This window comes from Paroedura picta, chromosome 4, assembly GCF_049243985.1.
Source record: "Paroedura picta isolate Pp20150507F chromosome 4, Ppicta_v3.0, whole genome shotgun sequence".
NCBI lineage: Eukaryota > Metazoa > Chordata > Lepidosauria > Squamata > Gekkonidae > Paroedura > Paroedura picta.
Window position 1 is genome coordinate 145763140 of NC_135372.1, and position 25189 is coordinate 145788328.

Sequence of the window (25189 nt, forward strand, 5' to 3'; positions counted from 1 at the left end):
GTTTATTTTATTTATGAACTGTCACGTCACCTCTCCAGAGCCCTGCTTAAGGCTGCATACAATTAAAGCAATACATTCTCACATTCTTAATAGAAAAGCAAGGAGGCCTTGAAAAACCGCACAGAACCATTCTTACCACAGAGCTCAGGGCACATGGAGACCATAAAACTATTGAGAACACGAGCCAAGGGGAAAAGGGATTTTGTCTGGGCAGCTTAAAGACTGTAAGGGGGAGGGGGTATTCCAAAGGGATCGAGAGAATGCCCACCTGCATCTCAACCCCTTGGAGGGTGAGGGCACAGAAAGGGTGGAGGGCTCTCGGGGAGGGCTCCCTCCATGGCTGGCTGGGCACTACGGGAGCAGGGGGACATGGAGGACTCGGGTCCAAAGGCAGGAGGGGAAACAAGCTCTTCACATTGTGCCTGGAAACAGCCCCTGCTGCTGCTTCAGTGAAGGGGCGAGACAATCCCTGGCTGGGGTGTGTTCAGGGCGGGTGGATCAAGAACTGGTTGACAAATCGTACCCAGAGTGGACTCCTTAATGGTTCAGCATCTTCTGAATGGAGAAGAGTGACAAGTGGAGTACCCCAAGGATCTGTCCTGGGGCCTGTGTTGTTCAACATATATTTATAAATGATTTGGATGAGGGATTAGAGGGGATACTTATTGAATTTGCAGATCCTGGAATCCTAGAATCATAGAGTTGGAAGGGGCCATACAGGCATCTATTCCAACCCCCTGCTCTACGCAGGATCAGCCCAGAGCATCCTAAAGCATCCAAGAAAAGTGTGTATCCAACCTTTGCTTGAAGACTTCCAGTGAGGGGGAGCTCACCACCTCCTTAGGCAGCCTATTCCACTGCTGAACTACTCTGACTGTAAATTTTTTATTCCTGATATCTAGCTTATATCGTTGTACTTGTAGTTTAAACTCATTACTGCGTGTCCTTTCCTCTGCAGCCAACGGGAACAGCATCCTGCCCTCCTCCAAGTGACAACCTTTCAAATACTTAAAGAGGGCTATCATGTCCCCTCTCAACCTCCTTTTCTCCAGGCTGAACATTCCCAAGTCCCTCGACCTATCTTCATAGGGCTTGGACCCTTGGCCCCAGATCATCCTCGTCGCTCTCCTCTGTACCCTTTCAATTTTATCTACGTCCTTCTTGAAGTGAGGCCTCCAGAACTGCACACAGTACTCCAGGTGTGGTCTGACCAGTGCCGTATACAATGGGACTATGACATCTTGTGGTTTTGATGTGATGCCCCTGTTGATACAGCCCAAAATGGCATTTGCCTTTTTTTACCGCTGCAGATGATACTAAACTGGGAGGGGTAGAAAACACAACAGAAGACAGCAACGGAATACAGGATGATCTTGATAGGCTCGAGAAGTGGGCTAAACTGAATAAAATGAAGTTCAAAAGGGACAAATGTAAAGTTCTGCATTTAGGTAGGAAAACCCAAATACACCAATATAGGATGGGGGAGACTTGTCTTGGCAGTAGCATGTGCGAAAAGGATCTAGGAGTTTTTAGCAGACCACATATTGAACATGAGTCAGCAGTGTGACTCAGTGGCTAAAAAGGCAAATGGGAATTGGGGCTGTATCAAACGGAGTATCGTGTCCAGATCACGGGAGGTGATGGTACCGCTTTACTCTGTTCTGGTTCGGCCTCCCTTGGAGTCTTGTGTTCAGTTTTGGGCAACCCAGTGGAAGAGGGATGTTGACAAACTGGAGCGTGTCCAGAGGAGGGCAACAAAGATGGTGAGGGGTTTGGAGACCAGGAAAGGTTGGGGGAGCTTGGTCTGTTTAGCCTGGAGAGGAGACCACTGTGAGGGGATCTGATCACCATCTTCAAGTATTTAAAAGGGTGCCATACGGAGGATGGAGCAGAGTTGTTCCCTCTTGCCCAAGAGGGACAGACCAGAACAAATGGGATGAAATTAATTCAAAAGAAATTCCGTCTAAACATTCGGAAGAAATTCCTGACAGAGCGGTTTCTCAGTAGAACAGGCTTCCTCGGGAGGTGGTGGGTTCTCCATCTTTGGAAATGTTTAATCAGAAGCTATATAGCCATCTGACGGAGAGAAGAAGAAGAAGTTGGTTCTTATATGCCGCTTTTCCCTACCCGAAGGAGGCTCAAAGCGGCTTACAGTCGCCTTCCCATTCCTCTCCCCACAACAGACACCCTGTGGGCTGGGTGAGGCTGAGAAAGCGCTGATATCACTGCTCAGTCAGAACAGTTTTGAGCCCAGGGTCACCCAGCTGGTTGCATGTGGGGGAGCGCAGAATCGAACCTGGCATGCCAGATTAGAAGTCCGCACTCCTAACTGCTACACCAAATTGGCTCTCAGAGGCTGATCCTGTGAAGGCAAAGGGATGGCAGGTGACAGTAGATGAGTGATTGGGATGTGAGTGTCCTGTATAGTGCAGGGGGTTGGACTAGATGACCCAGAAGGCCCCTTTCAACTCTATTATTCTACTATTCACTAACACTCGAGGCACAGGTTAAACAGGTAGCTAGCCGGGCATTTTTCCATCTTCGCCAGGCTCGGCTTCTAGCCAGGGCGCTGTCCTCCAAACACCTGGCCACAGTGATCCATGCGACGGTCACCTCTAGACTAGATTTCTGTAACTCGCTCTACACCGGCCTGCCTCTGGGCTTGATCCGGAAACTGCAACTCGTCCAAAATGCGGCTGCTAGAGTCCTCACAGCTACACCATGGAGGGCTCACATCCAGCCAGTTCTGAGGCAGCTGCATTGGTTACCGGTCGCCTTCCGGATCAGGTTCAAGGTTTTGGTTTTGACCTTCAAGGCCATCCGTGGTCTAGGCCCAGCATATATGAGGGACCGCCTTTTGCCCTATATCCCCCGCAGGGCTTTACGCTCTGCGGGGGCTAACCGGGGGGGGGGGGGGGCTCGCTCCCAGTCCCTTGATGGTTTCATGTGCAGGAGATGATGCTGCAGAGCACAGGGGACAAGAAGAAGCCCTGCAGGCCCCATGACAGGAGGGCCCTTGAGCTGAGCAGCCTTCTGGGATCTTCCCATCGCCTAAGAGGGGAGCCCTTGAGGCACGCCAGACCAGTTGATCAGTGGCTACTGGCCATGGTGGCTGATGGGAACCTCCACATTCAGAGGCAGTCTACCTCTGAATCCCAGAGCCAGGAAGTAACTAGGAATGTGTGAATATATATATATATTGGATTCAGCTAAATCGGCGCTGTTGGGGATTTCACCCTTTTCTTCTTTTCTGGACTCTGGAAGTGGGGGGGGGGTCAGAGGAGGTGTGATCAAACTTGCAGCAGGGCTGCGGGCGCCTCTCCTCAAAAGAACCGCCAAGGTGCAAAAAGATTGGACCAAGGGATCCAGTTCTGGGGGCACCCACAGAGGGTGCCCCTATCCAATTTATTTCCTAGGATGAGAAAAAATAAGATCCCCATCATAGGAAACAATGGAGGTGGGATGGGGGCACCCTCTTTGGGTGTCCCTAGAACTGGACCCCCCCTGGTCCAGTCTTCTTGAAATTCTGAGGTACTTTTGGCACCTCTACCTCAGCCCAGCCCCCCCCCCAAAAAAAATCCCCAGAAAATACAAAAAGGGGATTTTCTCCCCTTTCTCTTTCCCTTGTCTGACTCAACTAATTGTGCCAAATCACGATTGGGCGATTTGGACAAGGTTGGTGTGGCTGTTTAAACTTATTGGGGAATGGAAATTTGGACTGGATTCAGCCAAATCATGCCCAAATCAAGGCTGATTCAGATGCTTTGGGGGCAGCCCAGATCCAACCGCACCTCCCGAGGGGATTTGGAGAAAGGCCTTGGCCTCTGTGCCCTTCTGCTGGCCATCCAGAGGGCCTGGTGAAGGAGGGTGCTGGACTGGAAGGACCCAGTGGGGGGTGGCTAATGTTCTTAGGAAGGCTTTGGGCCGCTGTGTGAGACAGAGAGGCTGGAAGCTGGATCTAGCAGGGCTGCTCTTACGTTTTGATTGGGAAGGCCTTGGCCTTTGTGCCAGAGGGACTGGCTGGCCCCTGTGTGCGGCAGGATGCTGGACTAGGTGGGTGACTGCTCTGATCCAGCAGGGCTCTGCTGATGTCCTTATGGTGCCCCCCCCCTGCCCAGCTGAACTAGCCTCTTCAGAAGGGGAGGATAACTGATGAAATCGGAGGCTCCCAAGACACCTGGGAGATTCAGTGGGGAAGCACTTCTCCTGTAATTTGCCGGCAAGAGTCAGGTTAGCATGACCAAGATAATATCCATCCCACATCAGGCCTGAATTCAAAGCGACATGGGTCCAGATCATCCCTCTTCTCCAAGGCTGCATGAAGCCACCCAGCCAACATCTGCTGGAGCACCTAGCCCAAGGGTGGGACTTGGCTTCCAGGCATGGTTATTTCAGTCACTGGGGCCGCAAGAGCTAAGAGCGGCCATGCTGGATCCGGTCTGATGCTGTGTCTCACTGTGGCACAAACCCAGGTGTCCTCTGGAGGCCCCCCACAGGGGCCCAGGACAGCTTTGCAAGGAGGGCCTCATAGGGGCCTCTTACCTGTGGCTGTAAGTCCCACCCCCAGCTTGATACTCCCAGTGACAGATGTATTAACGGAGGCATCACATCAAAACTGCATGGGTCAGACCCCTCCTGGAGTCCTGTGTGCAGTTCAGGGCGTCTCACTTGAATAAGTGCGTGGACAAAATTGAGAGGGGAAAGAGGAGAGTGACGAGGATGATCTGAGGCCAGGAGACCAAGCCCTGGGAGGAAAGCCTGGAGGACTTGGGAATGTCCAGCCTGGAGAAGAGGAGGCTGAGAGGGGACAGGAGGGCTCTCTTGAATATCTGAAAGTTGTCACCTGAAGGAGGGCAGCAGAGGACAGGATTTGCAGTAATTCTGTGAATGTGGGCAGATGGTGAGTGGCTGGGAAGAAGGGAATGTATCCGTGCTTGGCTCTTGTGGCCCTTTCTTGCATGCCCAGAGAAATGCCAATCGCTCCTTTAGGGTCAGGAGGCAAATTTCCTCCAGGCCAAGTTGACCAGGGATTCTAGGTTTTGGGGGGAAATATCTGGGCATGGAATTGGGGTCACTGTGTGTGTGTGGGGGGGGGAGCAGAGAGTTGTGAATTTCCTGCCGTCTGCAGGGGGGTGGATTAGATGACCCTGAAGGTCCTTCCATGATTCTCATGTGTTTAGACTAAATGTAGAATGGTACCAGCTAGATATCAGAGTAGTTTAGCAGTGGAATGGGCTGCCTAAGGAGGTGGGGAGCTCCCCCTCACTGGCCGTCTTCAAGCAGCGGCTGGACAGATCCTTCTCCTGGATGCTGGAGGCTGATCCTGCCCTGAGCAGGGGGTGGGACTGGATGGTCTGCATGGACCCTTCCCACTCTAGGAGTCTAGTTCAGCAGTGGAGGGGGCTGCCTCAGAAGGTGGGGAGCTCCCCCTCACTGGGGGTCTTCAAGCAGCGGCTGGACAGATCCTTCTCCTGGATGCTGGAGGCTGATCCTGCACTGAGCAGGGGGTGTACTGGATGGCCTGCATGGCCCCTTCCCACTCTAGGATTCTAGGAGTCTAGTTCAGCAGGGGAAGGGGCTGCCTAAGGAGGTGGGGAGCTCCCCCTCACTGGGGGTCTTCAACCAGCAGCTGGACAGATCCTTCTCCTGGATGCCTGAGGCTGATCCTGCACTGAGCAGGGGGTGGACTAGATGGCCTTCATGGACCCTTCCCATTCTAGGATTCTAGGAGTCTAGTTCAGCAGTGGAGGGGGCTGCCTAAGGAGGTGGGAAGCTTGAGGCTGATCCTGCACTGAGCAGAGGGTTTGTGGCCTGTCTGACCCCTTCTGACTCTAGGATTCTATGATTCTAGCATGGGCTGTACACATCTGTAGAACTATGTGGCCTGATTTTGAATATCATGTCTAGTTCTGGCTGCCATATCTCGAAAGGGATACTGGAGAGTCTAGCAATTTCAACTCTAGAGAGAAAAGAATAAGGAGATGAGCTAGCATTCCCTAAAATCATGCCTGGGATAGAGCTTTTCCTTCTGTAGACTAGAACTCATGGATGCCCTGTGGAGTTAATGGGCAGTAGGCACAGGATACACAGAAGGCACAGGATAGACACTCATTACGTAACGAGTGATTAAGATGTGAAATTCACCACCAGGTGGGGAGCATGGATCACTTTAGAAGGGAGTTGGTGGACAGGTTCCTGGAGGAGAGGTCCTTCTGTGGCTACTAGCCATGGTGGCTAAAGAGAACCTCCCCATCCAGAGGCAGGCAGGCAGCCTCTGGATTCCAGCACTAGGAAGCAGCATCAGGGATAGCCTCAGCCGCCTCTGTGCCCCACTTGCTCTTCTGTCCTGGTGGAGCCAGGGAGGGTTCTCCAAATGACTTCCTTGCAGGCCACTACCTGCCCAGTTGCCAGTGAGGGTCTGGGCTGGGCTTCCACGGTCCGGCAGTGGCCTTGCTCTTGAGGCCGGGGCCCTCTTTTCCCCGCCCCAAACCCCAAAGGCTCTGTTGAGGAGGGCTGCAGTCTCCTTGGGATCTCTGAGCCCCATGAAGCCCCTTCGCTGCATCGCTCCCCCTCCGACTCCCCCCAATGGGCCTGCCCTCTTCTGTGTTTGCCCCTTCCTGGAACTGTGTTTGGCCTTCCTGTGTTGGAGAAAGCCCCCCCCCCCCGCTCCCCCGCTGCCCACTTTGCTGGGGGAATGACCAGTCTCTTGAAATGGAGCCGTAATCCGGGGATTAGGGATGCGTGCTTTTTCACGTGCGCAGCCCACCCTCATCCGCTGAACAGCCAAATCCTGTCCACTTCTGCTCAGAGGCATGAGGCAGCCCCAAAAGCTCCCCTAGTGCCCTGGCCAAGGGGGTGGGAATCACTCCCCAGAGAAGGGGGCTGAACTATGGGGGCCAGTGGGAGCCACTGAAACAAACAAACAAACAGACAGCTTCCTTATCAGGATAGACAGTACAGAACGGGGGGACCACCTCTTACATGTGTAACCTGCAACCAGTACAATGCTGTTGCAGGCCTTCCGACCCCTCCCCGCATACTAGTGGCTCAGCCTGCTTGTCTTTTGGGGCACCCGGATGGCTGGTTGCTACAGAGGAAGGGCAAGAGGCAGTCAGGCCACTCTCAGCCTTCTTACTTTTGAGAAACCCCAAAACATCCTTCAGGCTTCAAGGCACCCTGGAAGTGGCACGATGGTGCAGAATATGGTTTGGAAGCAGAGCTGTGGACATGCCCACCCAGGACCCTCGTCCTTCCTACCTTCCAGGCCCATCACTGGCCATTGTGGGGGGGGGGGGACAGGTTGACATGGCCATATATAGTGATATTGCCCAATAAATTTAACAGATTTTAAAAATATATAAAAAATTAATTCACCCCCATCCATTTGGGGAAGCCTTCTAAGGCTGAGGAGCCCTTCGGGTATCACAAAACTCTGGCTGAGATAGCCAGGCATAGAGGCCGGAGTCAAGGAGCAAGGCCCCCTGGCTGCTCTAGGGGCCCCAGGGGGGGAGGGGGCTGACTTGGGAGGGGGTCCTTGTGCCACCTCCTCTAGCACTCTGCCCGGGGGAGGCAGAGACAGCATTGCTGTGTCTTGGTGCAAAACAATTGCTTGCTAGGGAGCCTCCCACAGAAGGGCCCCCTGGCCCCCTTGGGCTTAGAATCCTAGAATCCTAGAAGAGATGGAAGGGACAGTGGCTGTCTAGTCATCTGACGGAGAGGCTGATTCTGTGAAGGCTCAAGGAGGTGGCAGGTGACAGTGGATGAGTGAGAGGGTTGGGAGTGTCCTGCACCATGCAGGGGGCTGGACTGGATGACCCAGCAGGTGCCTTCCAACTCCGTTCTCCTGCTCCTTTGTGACCAACAGGACTGGTGACCTTTGTGACTAAGAGGCTGAGGAAGGGGCATTACCAGCACTACCATTTTGCCAGAGGGCTCCACAGCCCCCGGGGCAAGACCACCTGAACAGCAACGGCCTCACAGGGCCTTGGAGCCTCTGCACCGGCTGCCCTTGCAGGCCCGAGCCATCTGCCGCTCCTCCTGGCTGCTGCCCTGGCCGCGGGGCCCGTTGGAATTGGCTGTGCTGCCAGGCCGGGGGAGCTGGCAGGAGTGCAGAGCAGTCAGGAGAGAGCCAGTGATTCATTAGCACCGTCAAGAGAGTGCCATGCTGCGGTCAGTGCCCGCGTGCCCTCTGCCCTTCTGGGGCCAGACCACCCACAGCCCTGGTCCGACTGGAATCCTCCCTGCAGCCTCCTTGCATGGCGATGGGCTCCGTCTGTGGCCTGTGGGGGGTATGGGGGGGGGATGCAGTCGCTTGTATGGAATTCCCTATGTCTGGGAAAGGGGAGGGCCACACTTGGGGGTCTCTGATGAACTGGGAGCTCCTCTGGCCAAGCAGAAGGGTATCTGGGGGGGGCAGCCCTCTCGCGTGGCCCTCCTTCTGTGCTGTTTTTGGCCTCCGGGCTGAATCCTGGCTCTGGATTCACATCAGGCGCTTGTTTACCTGCGGAGGGCTTGGCCCAGCAGCCGGAATGGGACAGGAGCCCCTCCCCCTGCCTTCGTGGCGAATTGGTAAGGGGGCTGCAGAGGCGCAGGCGGCGGCGGCGGGGCTTGGGGGGGGGAAGCTGCATTGCCCGCGCCCGCGCTGCCCTAGTTCCTCCGCCGCCGGCTCAGCGCTGCGCTGCCCTCGGAGGTGGCGAGCGCCTGGATGCGCGCTCCTCGCCCCTCCTCCCCCCCCCCGCCCGCCCGCCCGCCCGCCCGCCCGCGCCGCTGCTCCGACGGAGCGATGCCTCCTGAATACGCGATGAAGGCGAGGCGCTGAGCGGCGGCGGCGGCGGCGGCTCTGCACTGCAGCGACGCACGAGGCGAAGCGGAGCCCCGGAAGAGGCGCCGGCGGAGGAGCCGAGCCAGGCGCATCTCGACCGCGGCCAGGCGGCCAGGCAGGCTCGGAGGGAGCCGGCGAGCAGCGGGCGACCGCCATGCTGAACAACCTGACGGACTGCGAGGACGGCGACGGGGGGGCCAGCCAAGGTAAGGCGGCGGCAGCGGCCCCCCCACCTCCCCCACCCCCCCGCCGGCGGACCCGAGGCCCTCCCCGGCAGGGGCCCGCCGGTCCCGCCCGCCCGAGCCCCCGCAGGCGCGCAGGCCCCCGCCAACCCACGCGGCGGAATGCGCAGCTGGCTGGCTGGCTGGCGCGGCCGCTGTCCAGGGTGCTGGAATGCGGCCCCGTCCAGCCCGCCGAGCGCCGCTGCCCGTCCCCTTCGCGCCCAGGGCCAGCCTGGCGGCCGCGGGCGGAACATGGCCAGGCGCTCCTCGGGAGACCTTTCGGCGACGGGCGGGGCGGGTGAGGGCCGGGAGGTGGCCGGACAGGGTCCCTGCCGGGCTCGGCCAAGCGCGGCCGGCTCCGTCGGCGCTGTCCCTCCCGGCGCCGTCCCGGCCCACACGCCGCCCTCGCCAGCTCCTCGGGGCCCCTTCGCCTCCGCGGCGCTCCCGGGCTGCCCGCGCTGCTGTCCGCGGTGCTGAAGTCCCCCTGCGGGCTGCCCGGCCCGGGACCCGCTTCTCGCCGGGGGCTGGCGAGGCGGGGGCGGCCTGGCTGTTCAGGCGCCGACCCGATCCCCCCTTGGCGCTGCCTCCGGAGCCAGGGACCGGCGGGCCCCTGCCCCTCTCCGCCCCCCCCTCTTCGGCCCTGGGTGATGCCGGGACTGCCAGGGTGGGTGAGATCCATCGCCCCCCGAACACACACACACACACACACACACACACACGCCTGCTGCTATAGCGGCGGATCCTGTACTGCAGCCTCAATGCAGCGCCAGCAGAGCCGCAGCACTTCAAGGCGAAGGTTTTGCATGCCCCCCCCCCCGCCTGCCCCCCGGCCTGCCCCCCTCTGCCACGGGAAGGAAGGGCGCATGGGGCAGCCTGTCCCAGGCCTCCTGGACGCCCCACATGAGGGCGGAGGGTCTGCCCGTAGACCAGGGAGGCAGAGTGGAAGGGGGGGGGCGCGGGAGATGCAGCTTCTTCGTAGCCATTAGCAGCGCCGGAGGGGGGGGTGCAGTGCGGTGTCTTGGTCTGCAGGTATCTGCACGGAAATGGGGGGGGGAGCCAAAATGGCTGGGGCCGCTGTCATACCTTGCCCTGGCTGGCTCCTTCCGCTCTTCCCCTCCAGCCCCATCCCAACTCAAGGGGGGAAGATCTGAGACGTGGTGCTGGAGGGTCTGCAGCATCAGGGGCTCCAGGCATCAACTTCTGATAGGAGTCCAGGGGGGCAGGCAGAGAAAGGGAGAGATGTGTGTTGGGGGGGGGATTCTGGGCTTGTGTCACGGCTTGCTGCTATTTGTGTGGGCCGGTGGTTCTTTGGTGCAGGCCTCTTGGAAGCTCTTCCCTCCTTGTTTGGCCCAGCCCAAGTGGCTGAAGGAAGGAATCTCGCACCCCTGGGCTCAGGCTGCCGGGGCTGGGCAGGGAGGCGTACCCGGAGAAGGAAGGCCAGGTCCCGATGGTTGCTGCCCCACCGCATCACGGGAGCCCCGTGGAAACACTGGAGTTGGTCCCAGGCCTGGTGCAGCTGCCTTCAGTGCTCAGCAGAGAAAGGGAGAGCTCTGGAGAAATGGCCTTGCCTCCCTCAGCAGGGGACACAGATTCCTCAGGAGTCTCTGACCAAGGCGATCCCAGCAGCTCAGGGGCCTGCGTGATTTGACCTGGGCTCCCACCAGCCTCGACCCAGTTTCCCTTCTGCTGGCAGGCTGCTGGCAAGGCCAAGGCTGGCCTTAGGGGTTAGCGGGAGGGGGGCCCTATGGACACCCCACGTTGCCCACGCTGCCCGCCCCAGCCAGGATTATCCACTCTGCCCTACTGTGGCTCTCCATGGCCTTTCTCACCACTGGTGACCTGATTAACGACCGCTGAGCCACGACTCCCCCCCCCCTGCGGCCCTTGGCAGAGGCCGGGTCGTGCCAGCAGCCCTCTGAGAGGGGTGCCCCAGGAGTCTGTACAGTGTGGCCATAGATCTTGGGAGGCATTTGGGGGCAAAGAAGAACCACTGGGGTCGTTGTTGCTGTGATCAAGCCCTTGGCAGGACACCCGGCCTCTAAATGATACTTGGCCCAGTTTGTGATGAGAAACCCAGCGCTTTGCCAAGGGGAGGGCTGCTGTGGGGCTTCTCATGGGGGGGGATGCTTGGAGTCCTCTATGGGAATGGGGGAGGGTCTTGGGTTGGTCCTGGAGGGCCTCCTTCCCAGCACATTTCCCTTGGCTCTTTGGGGAAACGGGTGGAAAATTCCCCCAGACCATTTCTGAAATGGGCCTGCGCTCCGTGACATGAGCCCTGCAGGGAAAGAGGCCACCGTCCCTCCCAGGTGGGAAGTCAGTTTGGGATGGCTGCAAGGCAGAGGAGGTCGTGAAGAGCTCTGCTTGCTGAATGCCAAGCAGGCGAGGGGCTGAGACCCATTCAGCTCTGCCGCCCACTCAGACAGGGGGGCAATGGCAGCTGTCTGTGGGGGGGGGCTGATGCCCAGCCACAATGCCCGACAGGCAACATCTGGATGTGTTTCCAAGGTGGCAGGATCTCCATGAGGGAGAGTCGCGGCAGGCTGCTGGAAGAGGCCGGCCTGGCCGTGCTGCGCCTTAGACCGTCCTAGGAATTTAATGTCACTGCAGGGAATACAGAAGGACTCCTGAGTGTTGGGGCAGGTGGGCTGGGGGTGGGGTCCTGATATTCTACCTGGATAAAGTAGAGGGAGATGTCTGTGCCCCAGGAAGGGCTCCGCAGAGGCCTCCCCAAGCCCGGCTCCTGCGTCCATCCGTCCGTCCGTTCCTGTCAGTATTTTCTTGCAGACAGTGATTAATGCCTCTTAAGCACCCTGGGAGAGATGGGAGCGAATGAGCAGGGCTCCCCTTCTGGTTTTGCCTGCCAGGTGGACGTCAACGCACCTGGCCTGCCCAGCAGGAATCACTCGCTGCACTCAGGAGCAGATCCAATCAGGGGGCCTCCAGGGGGAGGGGGGGGCTTCTGAGCTAACTGGACCCAGAACACTTCCCCGAAGCCTGGAATATGGGCTCTGGCATGCAGCTGGGGGGGGTGTTCCCGTGGGACTGGACCTCCCCTGACCCCATTCCCTTCCCTTCTGCCTGGGCCTGTCCTGGCATCGGGGTGGCCGACATGGACCCAGTTCCTGGGCTGTGCGACACTTGTCCTGAGGCAGCTAGCAAGTCCAGTCATCCCTGGCCAGACTGGGAGGCACAAACACAGCTGCCTTCAAGGCACTTAGAACCATGGAGTCGGAAGGGACCTCCAGGGTCATCTAGTCCAACCCCCTGCAAAACACAAGAAACTCACCACTGCCTGCCCACCCACAGTGGCCTAGTTCCAGGCCCAGATGATGCCCCTCCCCCCCAAAAAGCACAACAACAACAGAACCTTTGACCAGTCTGGCCTGGAGGAAATTTGCCTCCCAACCCCAAAGTGGCGGTCAGCATTTCCCTGGACAGGCAAGAAAGAGCCAAGCATGGTCACAATCCCCTCTGCCCAGCCAGTCGCAATCGGCCTAAATCCACAGGGTCAGCCTTTCTTGTTTAGCAGAACCCCATAAGTGCTGCTAAAAACCACAAGATGTCACAGTCCCATTGTATACGGCACTGGTCAGACCACACCTGGAGTACTGTGTGCAGCTCTGGAGGCCTCACTTCAAGAAGGATGTAGATAAAATTGAAAGGGTACAGAGGAGGGTGACGAAGATGATCTGGGGCCAAGGGACCAAGCCCTATGAAGATAGGTTGAGGGACTTGGGAATGTTCAGCCTGGAGAAAAGGAGGTTGAAAGGGGACACGATAGCCCTCTTTAAGTATTTGAAAGGTTGTCACTTGGAGGAGGTCAGGATGCTGTTTCTGTTGGCTGCAGAGGAGAGGACACGCAGTAATGGGTTTAAACTTCAAGTACAACGATATAGGCTAGATATCAGGAAAAAGTTTTTCACAGTCAGAGTAGTTCAGCAGTGGACTAGGCTGCCTAATGAGGTGGGGAGCTCCCCCTCACTGGCAGTCTTCAAGCAAAGGTTGGATACACACTTTTCTTGGATGCTTTGGGCTGATCTTGCGTTGAGCAGGGGGTTGGACTAGATGGCCTGTATGGCCCCTTCCAACTCTATGATTCTATGATTCTATAAGCTGATGCACCTCACATGCAGGAGGCTGGAAGTGGCTGCTTTGCCACCCACGGGAGAGGAGGTGGGACCTCTGCTTGGCCCACATAGCAAAAGGCATGAGGGGGGGGGGGGGCTCCTGAAAGCAGTTATTGGGGCTGGAAGGGGCATCCCTCTCTGCCCTGTTGTTGGCCCTCCAGGGGAACTGGCTGGCCCCTGGGTGAGACGGGAGGCTGGACTGGAGGGACCCTCCCTGGTCTGACCCAGCAGGGCTCTTCTGAGGGTCTTCTCAGGGGAAGGCCTCGGCCTCCCTGCCCTGTGGCTGGACCTGCAGAGAAACTGGCTGGCCCCTGGGTGAGACGGCAGGCTGGACTGGAGGGACCCTCCCTGGCCTGACCCAGCAGGGCTCTTCTGAGGGTCTTCTCAGGGGAAGGCCTCGGCCTCTCTGCCCTGTGGCTGGCCCTGCAGAGGAACTGGCTGGCCCCTGGGTGAGACGGGAGGCTGGACTGGAGGGACCCTCCCTGGCCTGACCCAGCAGGGCTCTTCTGAGGGTCTTCTCAGGGGAAGGCCTCGGCCTCTCTGCCCTGTGGCTGGCCCTGCAGAGGAACTGGCTGGCCCCTGGGTGAGATGGGAGGCTGGACTGGAGGGACCCTCCCTGGTCTGACCCAGCAGGGCTCTTCTGAGGGTCTTCTCAGGGGAAGGCCTCAGCCTCTCTGCCCTGTGGCTGGCCCTGCAGAGGAACTGGCTGGCCCCTGGGTGAGACGGGAGGCTGGACTGGAGGGACCCTCCCTGGTCTGGCCCAGCAGGGCTCTTCTGAGGGTCTTATCAAGGGAAGGCCTCGGCCTCTCTGCCCTGTGGCTGGCCCTGCAGAGGAACTGGCTGGCCCCTGGGTGAGACGGGAGGCTGGACTGGAGGGCCCCTCCCTGGCCTGACCCAGCAGGGCTCTTCTGAGGGTCTTCTCAGGGGAAGGCCTCGGCCTCTCTGCCCTGTGGCTGGCCCTGCAGAGGAACTGGCTGGCCCCTGGGTGAGACGGGAGGCTGGACTGGAGGGACCCTCCCTGGTCTGGCCCAGCAGGGCTCTTCTGAGGGTCTTATCAAGGGAAGGCCTCGGCCTCACTGCCCTGTGGCTGGCCCTGCAGAGGCTGGCCAGAGGGTGGCCACTGGGTGAGACAGGAGGCTGGACTAGAGAGACCACTGGTCTGATCCAGCAGGGCTCTCCTGATGTTCCTGTTGCCTGCTCAGACAGAGAAGAGAATCCATGTCTGCCCAGTGGGCTTCCCAGGAGGTAGGCAGTCCGTAGTGCCTGAGGCAGGGGACTGTGGCGTGCCTGGGAGGAGGCTGAAGTGGGCACATTTTTGGTGTCTCTGTCTCCCAGTGCCAGACTCTTCAGGGTCCTGCCCAGTCGGATTCCATGCTTTCCATGTGGTTTTGGGGGGTACGTGCTGGTCTCAGGCCCAACCCACAGTCCCTTCAGGAGACTGCCCTTCCGTGAGAGCTGAGCCCCATCAGGAAGGGGGCAAGGAATGCCTGGGCACCCGGGGCTGTCTTCCATGGGCAGGAGAGCCTCCTGACCATCATGGGTTGGAGTTTCACTGGGCTTGGGGGGGGGAGGGTTGGCTGGCTGCTGAGCAGGAGAGGAGGCAGAAGGAGTCCAGGGCAGAAGAGGCACCGAGGGGCTGCCGAGGCCTCACTGCCGATTGCTCCTGTGTGCATGCCAACCAACCGTGCCGGCCAGACAAGGGAGCTCGATGTGGCTGGGCCAGTGGCCAGAAGCTCAGGGACCCTTTTCAGCCCCAGAAGGGCCCCAGGCCCCTTTGGGGAAGGCGCTGATTCCTGTGGGGGCTGCAAGGGAGGGAGGGAGGGGAGCAGCTTCTTTTTGCCTCTGTGTTCTGCTCCCCCCTCCCGCCCCCCTGGGCTTGGCTCGAGGATTATCTGATCTTCGCACTGGGGCTGTTGTTTCGCTGCCAGGGATCCGCCACAAGCCTTGCCAGCCACCGCAGAAAATTAAAAGGCTGGTTCCTGTTGAGCAATCCCCGGGGAGGGAGGGAGAGAGGGAGGGAGGGAGGGAGGCCGTTCTGAGCAGGAAGCGAAGAGGCAGTCTTGCTGCTGCTGCTCCTGCTGCTGCTGCTGCTGCCGCCACCATCCAGGCCTGGGGCGGGCTCTCTTGACCCCAAGGCCTGGGCCCCGTCTCTGGACTCCCCTCTCGTGGCCTCCACTGGGGTGGAGCACAGTCTCCTGGGAGCCCCTTTGGTGCTTGAGCCAGGCTGGTCCAGCTGGGGGACTGACCAACTCTATGATTCTATGATTCTATGATTCTATGATTCTATGATTCTATGATTCTATGATTCTATGATTCTATGATTTTGGACCAGTTGATGTTTCTGGATCAGATGCAAGGGAAGCCCTGACTAGAGCGAGTTGCAGTAGCCTAATCTGGAGGTGATGGTTGTGTGGAGTACTGTGGCCAGTTTGGGCGCCAACGGTTATGTGCTAGTTGCCATGCCTGTTGGAGATGGCAGAAGGCCTGGCCGGCCCCATTCATGACCTGAACGTCCACCGAGAACAAGGAGCCCAGGAGCACTCCCAGGCTCCTAACTGTGGGCAAGGTTGTTAACTGGACCCCGCCAGGAGTTGGGAGTTCCTCTGGAGCACACGGGCCCACCAGAGGAACTCCATCCTAGCTGGATTCAACCTCAGCCAACTCCACTTGAGGTAACCTGTCACCACCTCCAGACAACCGGTTGGTACCCTCAGGGGTGTCGATGGAGGACTGTCCAGCCTGGTGTAGTGGTGGCCTCTAATCTGGCAAGCCAGGTTTGATTCCCTGCTCCTCCAAATGCAGCCAACTGGGGGACCTTGGGCTTGTCACAGTCCTGTTCTGACCAAACAGTCCTTTCAGAGCTCTCTCAGCCCCACCTGCCTCACAGGGTGTCTGTTGTGGGGAGAGGAAGGGAAGGCGATTTGAAGCCACTTTGAGACTCCTTTGGGTAGAGAAAAGTGGCGTATAAGAACCAACTCTTCTTCTTCTTCAGTAATCTCAGGGCTCTCTCAGCCTCCCCTCCCTCACAGGTTGTCTGTTGTGGGGAGAGGAAGGGAAGGCGATTTGAAGCCACTGAGACTCCTTTGGGTAGAGGAAAGAGGTATATAAGAACCAACTCTTCTTCTTCTTCAGTAATCTCAGGGCTCTCTCAGCCTCCCCTCCCTCACAGGGTGTCTGTTGTGGGGAGAGGGAAGGGAAGGCGATTGGAAGCCGCTTTGAGACTCCTTTGGGTAGAGAAAAGCGGCATATAAGAACCAACTCTTCTTCTTCTTCAGTAATCTCAGGGCTCTCTCAGCCTCCCCTCCCTCACAGGGTGTCTGTTGTGGGGAGAGGAAAGGGAAGGCGATTGGAAGCCACTCTGAGCCTCCTTTGGGTAGAGAAAAGTGGCATACAAGAACCAGCTCTTCTTCTTCTTCAGTAATCTCAGGGCTCTCTCAGCCTCCCCTCCCTCACAGGGTGTCTGTTGTGGGGAGAGGGAAGGGAAGGCGATTGGAAGCCACTCTGAGCCTCCTTTGGGTAGAGAAAAGCGGCATATAAGAACCAACTCTTCTTCTTCTTCAGTAATCTCAGGGCTCTCTCAGCCTCCCCTCCCTCACAGGGTGTCTGTTGTGGGGAGAAGAAAGGGAAGGCGATTGGAAGCCACTCTGAGCCTCCTTTGGGTAGAGAAAAGTGGCATACAAGAACCAGCTCTTCTTCTTCAGTAATCTCAGGGCTCTCTCAGCCTCCCCTCCCTCACTGGGCATCCGGGGCTGTCTTCCCCCCAAGCTCAGCCTTTTAATTTTCTGCGGTGGCTGGCAAGGCTTGTGGCGGATCCCTGGAAAGGAAAGGTGATTGGAAGCTGCTTTAAGCCTCCTTCGGGTAGAGGAAAGCGGCATATAAGAACCAACTCTTGTTGATATTGATATCAAGCTCTGGATTAACTGGGCGAGGGGGCGTATGTAGATGTCGAACAACATGTTGGATTAGGTTTTGTGTGTGTGTGTGTGTGTGTGTGAGAGAGAGAGAGAGATTATTTTGAAGGCCCTCAGGGTTGGAACACATTGGGCCTGTGCAGCTCTTGCTTGATTCTGTGGAACTGAATGTGTGATTTTGTCTTGGTTGCTGCAAAGTAGGATTCCTTTTTAATGGTCCCTCCGAGTGTTGTTTTTAATCCTCTTGGCAATGCCTGCATTTGCTTGGTCTGTCTTGGGGCTCCTGCCCCTCCAAGGGTGCTTCATAGGTTCACGAGGGACCACCAAGGATCCCTCCAGCTGACCGGGCAGCCCTGGGTCAGCTAACCCTGGGAAGGAGTCTGGCCCACCCTGGCCAGCAAAGAGGAGGGGGTGCGAAGGGGCTTGGGAGTTGCCCCAGGTGCTGCTCTCTGGCGGGGGGGAGGGGGCTGAGAGCTGGCATTGATCAAGATCCGTCTTGGCTGAGCAGGATTCCTTCCCCCTGAATGCAGTTCTGCCTCCCCTCCCCCCCCCCATTCCCTGCCCTCCTGCTGCTGGTGCTCCCTTTGGATCAAGGGGGCTGGAGATGCACACCGAAAGTGTGTGCCCCCCCCCCAATTGATTTCTGCCCTCTGCCCTCGCCTTTCTGCCCTTGCAGAGGAGCATCCAAGGTGGGTAAGAGATTAAAACATACAGGAAAAAAATACCTTTTTTAAAATTGTTAAAATCAGCAAGTTTTAAAACCCTCAGCCCACACCCCACATGAAAGCAGCCCTTAGCACTGTGGTGAGGACAGAGGGGCACGGAGGGAAATGCCAGGTGGGATCAGGAGGGCAGACGAAGGCAGCAGAAGGGGGCAGACAAACCCCCACCCCAGGGAGGAGCGTGCCAGCGCTTGGTGCCATGACCAAGGAGGCCCCTCGGAGTTGGGAGATGGAGGCTGCCGTCCTCTTCAACCAAGGGGGCCACCGAAAATGTTTTGCTGGCTTTGGGGTCAGGGAGCATTGCCAGCCTCCAGGGGGTCTCCTGGGATTCCTGCTGCTTTCCAGACTAAAGAGCTCAGTTCCCCTGGAGGGAAGGGCTGCCTTGGGGAGGGGGCTCTGGCATTATTATTATGGTTGTTGTTTTATTCAGTTGTTTGACCGCCTCTCTCCCAGAGGGCTCAGGGCAGGTTATGGCATTAAAAATACAGAGATATTTTCTTTATTGCTATCATTGACATTCTAAACATTAATCACTAAAATAACCAATGATCTTCCTGGCTACTAATATTAAGTAATTTATTATTGGTTGGGGCGCTGGCCGTCCTAAGAAAGCCCTGACCCTGGAGCCCCCCCCCCACGGCTCAGGTCACGAGGAGGTGGGGCACAGGCCCGTCTGCCCTCCCAACGCCTTCCCGGGCCGGGCTGGGTGGGCCACCTGCAAAGGAGGCAGAGGGGGGTGAAGCGTTGCCGGAGTCCCTGGGGCTCCCTCCCGGATCGCGTGGGCAGTCGATGAGTCCCAGTTAAGGGAGGCACCCGCCCATCGTCATCAGATGCCAGGGCCAGCCCGGCTTAGCAGGGAGCAGATTTGCCGCCTGGCCTGGGAGGGAGCACCGCCAAAAGAACACGGAGAACTTGTCAGACCTCCTGGCCGAGGCTGCTCACAGCGGCAGCTGGCGAGAGGCCACAGGGCTCTCCGGGGGGATCCCGAGGGAAGGGGCAGCCATTGTGCCGAACGAGGAGTGAGTCAGTGGGACCTCGAACGTGGTGGCCGGCAGGCAGGCGGTGTCTCTCGGAGACCCCAGGCCAGGACTCCGATCCACTGCCCTTGCACCCACGGAGATGCAGCCTTTGGCTTTGCCCCCTCCCAGTGCCCCTCCCAGTTCTTTCACACTCCTAAAACTACAGACCCCCCCCATTCCAATCAAGGCCTGGGCGGCGACGGGGAAAGGGAGCCCCAGGGAAGCCTCTGGTCCTTTGCCCTGGCTGCCCAGTGATGCCCACTGCCTCAGCATCTGCCTTGGGAGCCCTCCTGCCCCAGAGTCACACCTTGTGGGCAGCCCTGCTGCTGAGGCCACGGCTGCCCACTTGCAAGGACAAGGGCTCCCCTCGGCCAGGGGGAGGGAGAAGGGAACTGCAGTGCCTCCTGCTCTCTGCTGCTGGCTGGCCTGGCTGGCTCAGGTCAGGCAGCGGAACTGGAGCAACCTGGGGGAAAGTGGGTGGGGGCAGGTGAAAAATGTGGAGACACAGCGGGGTTGGTGAGGAACCGCTCTCTCCCCACCCCTCTCTGGGCATCTGCTGCATGAGGCTGGCAGCCTACCTTGCAGGGAGGTTTGTGCTGAGGTCTCCAAGAGTGTCCATGCATGCTGGGGACATTCTCACTCGTGTCCCTGAGACTTCCAGCAGCGCTAGAATCACCCTGGCAGCTGTTCTTGGCACTTGAGGATGATCTGGGGCCAAGGGACCAAGCCCTATGAAGATATGTTAGAATCACAGAATCATAGAGTTGGAAGGGGCCATACAGGCCATCTAGTCCAACCCCCTGCTCAACCAGGATCAGCCCTTTATTAAATTGCATCTTGTTCTCATTTGCCCATTTTCCCATTGTGTTCAGGTCTCGTTGAACTCTGAGGGACTTGGTTGATGGACTTGGGAATGTTCAGCCTGGAGAAAAGGAGGTTGAGAGGGGACATGATAGCCCTCTTTAAGTATTTGAAAGGTTGTCACTTGGAGGAGGGCAGGATGCTGTTTGTTGGCTGCAGAGGAGAGGACGCGCAGTAATGGGTTTAAACTTCAAGTACAACGATATAGGCTAGATATCAGGAAAAAATTTTCACAGTCTGAGTAGTTCAGCAGTGGAATAGGCTGCCTAAGGAGGTGGTGAGCTCCCCCTCACTGGTAGTCTTCAAGCCAAGGTTGGATACACACTTTTCTTGGATGCTTTAGGATGCTCTGTGCTGATCCTGCGTTGAACAGGGGGTTGGACTAGATGGCCTGTGTGGCCCCTTCCAACTCTATGATTCTATGATTCTAGGAGTCTAGTTCAGCAGTGGAATAGGCTGCCTAAGGAGGTGGTGAGCTCCCCCTCACTGGCAGTCTTCAAGCAAAGGTTGGATACACACTTTTCTTGGATGCTTTCGGATGCTCTGGGCTGATCCTGCGTTGAACAGGGGGTTGGACTAGATGGCCTGTATGGCCCCTTCCAGCTCTATGATTCTGTGATTCTAACTCTGGAGGCCCACCAGCCTCTGTGGCTGCGAAGGAGGAACGTTTCATGAAATGCTTGCCAAGTGCACCCACTGGGAAAGTGCCTATGAGGCTGCATGCCAGATCCGGTGCTTCTTGCAAACTACTCAGAGAGTTTAGCACTAGTGAAGGATGTTTCTGTTAAGGCTGGGTCGAGCCACCTCTGCGTGAGGGTCGCAGATGAAGGAATGTCCTTCCTGTTCTGCCAGCAGCTCGTGGGGGGGGGGCTGAGAGAGGGGGTCCTAGAGACGACACTCAGTGAGTGGCATTATGGAATGGTCCTAGGCCTCTGGGCCAGCCCTGTGAGGTAGGCACAATGTGGATGTATGAGATTCTGTGCAACACTGTATGGAACACCCTGATTTAGACATCTCCCTGTGCCTGTTCTTTGCTGCAGTAAAAAAAAATGAAACTTAAAGCAAGGTTTTCCCCTGGTGTGTGTGTGGTAATTGGGGGCAAAAGGACCCTGGTCAGGCCGCAGGGCTGTCAGGCGAGCAGCGGGCGAGGGCTGCTCTTAAGGCAAAGGAGCCAGTGAGAAGGGCTGGGGGAGGGTCTGCTCTCCCCCCCCCCCGCTGAAGCAGAAGGGGCTGCCAGTTGGGCACGGCTGAGGGCGAGAAGTGACGGCATGCGTGGAAACCCATTGCAGCAGTGCCCTGCTCCAGATTCCGCGAGGAGGAGGAGGAGGAGGAGGAGGAGGGGGTGGGGGAGGAGGAGGCGAGCTCATTCGGCAGCGGGAGGGGCTGCTCCTCAGCCGCTGGCCTCTGGGCGTCAGAGGTGGGTCGGTGGGTGTGCGTGGGAAGCGGAGGCCGCAGGGGTCTCGAGCCGTCCCCCTCCCCTCAGCTCATCTGTGGCAGCCGCATGTATCCCACGGCCCGGCCAGCTGTATCGTTACATAAGAGCCGGGTAGCTGAGGATCCTGTTCTGGGTTGCCATGGAAACCAGCTTAGTGATGGGGATGTCTCTGGCCTCTGTCTGCCGGGGGAGGGAGTGCCTGGCGGGAGGGGGGCTCGGATCAGGACCCAGAGCCTCCCTGGGGGCAGCTGGGGAAGGGGCTCGTGCCAGCACACCTGAGGCCCGCCAGGAGCCCCTCCCTCTGTTTTGGCAAGAAAGGGAGGGAAGTCGCAGCCTGGGTCGGAATGGGGAGGGGGACACAAGGGGACAGGGACCGAGAGAGGGATCTCCTGATTTGGGTGGGGAACTTTAACGAGCTAATCAGTGTGATTAGCCAACTAATGCTTTAGTTGCAGATGAAAATATGTCCCTGATGGATTGGCAGAGGTGGCAAGAAGCCAGCTCCACCCCCCCCACACACACTCCCCGTCCCTGAGATTTGGGAGCACTGAAGCCTGGCCAGCCCCCTGCAGGCAGCTGAGGGCATCCCCCCCCCAAACTGGAGGAAAGAGCCCCTGTGTGTGGTGGGGAGGGGTCCAGATGAAGAAAAGCTGGTTTCTAGACCCCAAAGAAGTCCCACAAAGGATTCCAATCGCCTTCCCTTCCTCTCCCCACAACAGGGAGAGCCTGATGTTACTGCTCTGTGAGAACAGCTCTAACAGGACTGTGACTGGACCAAGGTCAGCCAGCTGGCTGCATGTGGAGGAGGAGGGGGGGGATCTAATCCAGCTTGGACAAGCTTAGATTTCTGTCGCATAATTCATCTTTTGGCATTTAGTGACATTTCCCCTCAGATTAAGATGTTTGTTATGCCAATAAAGTGTTGAGTCTTGCTTCTAACCACTGCCCCACGTTGGCTTCCATGAGGGTCCATGTGCCTAAAACCCCCTTCCAGGTTGCATCCGTGGGCCCCTCCCCACAGGGGCTGCATGCGGAAGGCCACCAAGGCTGGGAAGAGGCGGGGGCCCTGGCCAGTGGAAGAGAGACACGGCCGGCCCTGGACCAGTCCAAGCCCTCATCTGACAGCACCGGAGGGAGGGGGTGGGGGCGCCCCCCTTCTAGAGAGTCTCCTGTGCCTTCACAAGCCACGCTGACAGGCTGCTAGGCGCACAGGTAGAGCTGTCCCTGCCTCTGCCGTGAGCAGCTCAGCCATCTGCGCAGCCAGAGCTGGTTCGAGAGCCAGGCCGTCCGGGAGCGTTGGCAGCTGCAACAGAGAGGCGAGGTGCATGTTGGTCCTGGCGCCCGCTGGCCATCCGTAGGCCCGGCAGATGGTTGGCATCAGGCTGGCAATGCAGTCCTTCCTGGCCCTGTGCCCTGTGGGACTGCTGCCTGCACGGAGCCCACAGAGAGCCAAGGACAGCTGCATGTCCTGGGACACAGCAGCAAGCACCAGGGGTGCCCTGGAGATCGGCACTTGAGGGGGGACCCCTCTTGGCAGGTGGCCTCAATGCCGGGGAGGGGCAGCTTGAAGCCCCTAAGCTGACCCTGGGCCCACTGAGCCCGGGGAGGGTGGTGGAGTTGGGGTGGGCCACCTCCACCCACCCCGCCCTGCCCAGTCTGTTGTTGAGCCTGCATAGTGGCCTGGGGGTCCTGAGCAGAGCAGAGGCCAACGCAGCAGGGTGGTTCCCTCTGCCCCTTGTGCCAAGGGTCAAAGGTCTTTGCTCTGAGATCCTTTGTCATCATTGGCTTGGCAGGGGCTTCAGGGGGGGCTTGGGAGGGCTGCGATTGGTGTCTCGGAGGGCTGCCATGGGTCGCTGATGCATTTGTCATTCTGACTGCACTGGTGCTTTCAGGCAGGGTGGGAGGGAGCACTTGGTCTCCCCCTGCCTTGTGTGGGATGCGTGTGAGTTTCCCAAGACAGGGAAAGGGTCTGACAAAGCCGGCCCAGCCCCTCTTTTGCTCCTGGCGCCACCCAGAGCAGCTGCCTGAGTGCAGAGTGAGTGAGTCTTTGCACTGATGTACCTTTGGGGTACGCCAGCTTGTCTCCAAGATATGCCCTGGGGAGGGTTTTGTGGGCACCCAGTGCCCTTTTGCTGATGTTCTCTCAGTTCTCTCTCAGTTACAAAGGGACTAGCTGACCAGTTAGGGTTGACTCAGTTGGTCTTCTGTAGCCCCCAAAGGACGCCCCTTTCCTGGAGGTCTTGGGGAAACTAGAGGTTTTGTCTTGGTGGTTAGGCCCCATGACGTGGCAACCACTGCTTGCAGGAAAGGAGGGTCATTCTCCAGTGGTCCTCCCTGGAGGCGTTTTTTTTTTTTTTTTTGGGTGGGGGGCTATCTGTTTCAAGGACTCATCCTGGGACAGCAGGGCACAAATCCCTCTGGTCAGATCTCAGGAGCAAGGAAGGCCAAGGAAGGCTCCGCTGAGGAAGGCAAGAAAAAGAAGGTTGGTTCTTATATGCTGCTTTTCTCTACCTAAAGGCAGGGGGTTGGACTAGATGGCCTCTATGGCCCCTTCCCACTCTAGGATCCTGTGATTCTGTGATGTCCTGGGGTCCAGTGCCTGCCTTCTCTCGTGCGTCTTCCACCCCAGCAGTGTCGTTTCTGAGGGGACGATCACCAGAGCGTCAACCGGGGTCCAAACGAGGCCACTCTGACCTTGAGCACAACCCCCATTTCTGTTTCTGTGTGTCTGTTTTATCCCACCCTTTCACCAGGTAGCACAGGCAGGGGTCCCTGGCTTCTCCTATTTGGTCCTGTTAACAACCCTGCGGGGTAGTCTAGCCTGCCTGAGAGAGAGAGTGCCTGGCCCACGTTCACCGAGTGCACTTCCTGGCTCTCTGGGGAGCTGCATTGGGATCTCCCAGCTCCTTATCTGCCCTTGAGCCACTGGATCCCGCGGGCTCTGTGCCCTCAAGACTGCTCTAGCTGATGCATAAGTAGTTTCACTGTTGGAATAATTCCGTCTATTGGAGTCTCACATGGGGACAAGCTCCTGAGGGGTGGCAGTGTTAGCAAGAATAAACATAAGTTGTGTTGTACTCATGAGCTAAAGCCTGCTTCATCAGATGCATGAGGTGTGTGTGTGGGGGGGTTGTGTGCATGCACACGCGTGTGCAGACATCTAGTGATGAGCAGCAGGAGCCAAGGGCCATGAAATGCCAGCAGTCCAGCGTCTCCGTCAGATGGCTACCCAGACTCTGTTTAAAAATCTCCAAAGATGGAGAACCCACCACCTCCCACGGAATCCTATTCCACCGAGGAACCGCGCTGTCAGCAACTTCTTCCAGATGTTTTAGATGAAATTTCATTTGAATTAATTTAATCCCATTGGTACTGGTCCATCTCTCTGGGGCAAGAGAGAACATCTCTGCTCCTTCCTCTATATAGCAGCCTTTTAAATATTTGAACTGAGATCCCCTCTCAGTCATTTCCTCTCCAGGCTAAACAGACCAAGCTCCCCCTTTCTTCATACGTCATGGTCTCCAAACCCCTCACCATCTTTGTTGCCCTCTTCTGAGCATGCTCCAGTTTGTCAACATCCCTCTTCAATTGGGGTGCCCAAAACTGAACACAGGACTCCAAGGGAGGCCGAACCAGAGCAGAGTAAAGCGGTACCATCACCTACACATACTCCGTTTGATACATCCCAAAATCCCATTTGCCTTTTTAGCCACTGAGTCACACTGCTGACGCATGTTCAATGTATGGTCTACTAGGACTCCTAGATCCTTTTCGCACATGCTACTGCGAAGACAAGTCTCCCCCATCTTATATTGGTGTATTTGGTTTTTCCTACCTAAATGCAGACCTTTACATTTTTCACTATGGACATTCATTTTAGTCCAGTTTTCCAGCCTGTCAGGATCATCCTGTATCCTGATTCTGTCTTCTGTTGTGTTTGCTACCCCTCCCAATTTTGTATCATCTGCAGATTTAATAATTGTTCACGATTTGTTGACCAGTTCTAGATCCACCTAACACTAATGGGATCCATACCACATTTTACCAGCTTATCAACAAGAATATCATGTGA

General features: G+C 57.5%; 1 protein-coding gene across 3 annotated transcripts in view; it reads left to right on the forward strand.

Moving 5' to 3' along the window:
* SLC12A5 (solute carrier family 12 member 5) overlaps positions 1 to 25189 on the forward strand; it is an 86409-nt gene that overhangs the window by 14729 nt on the left and 46491 nt on the right. The window contains exon 1 of one of the 3 annotated variants that reach the window (XM_077336147.1): positions 8736 to 9027. The exons of the other annotated variants lie outside the window; for them this stretch is intronic. Coding sequence (XP_077192262.1) covers positions 8976 to 9027 — 52 coding nt within the window. The 5' untranslated portion in view covers positions 8736 to 8975. Of the gene's footprint in view, positions 1 to 8735; positions 9028 to 25189 lie in introns of those variants that run through there. 3 annotated transcript variants of the gene reach the window in all.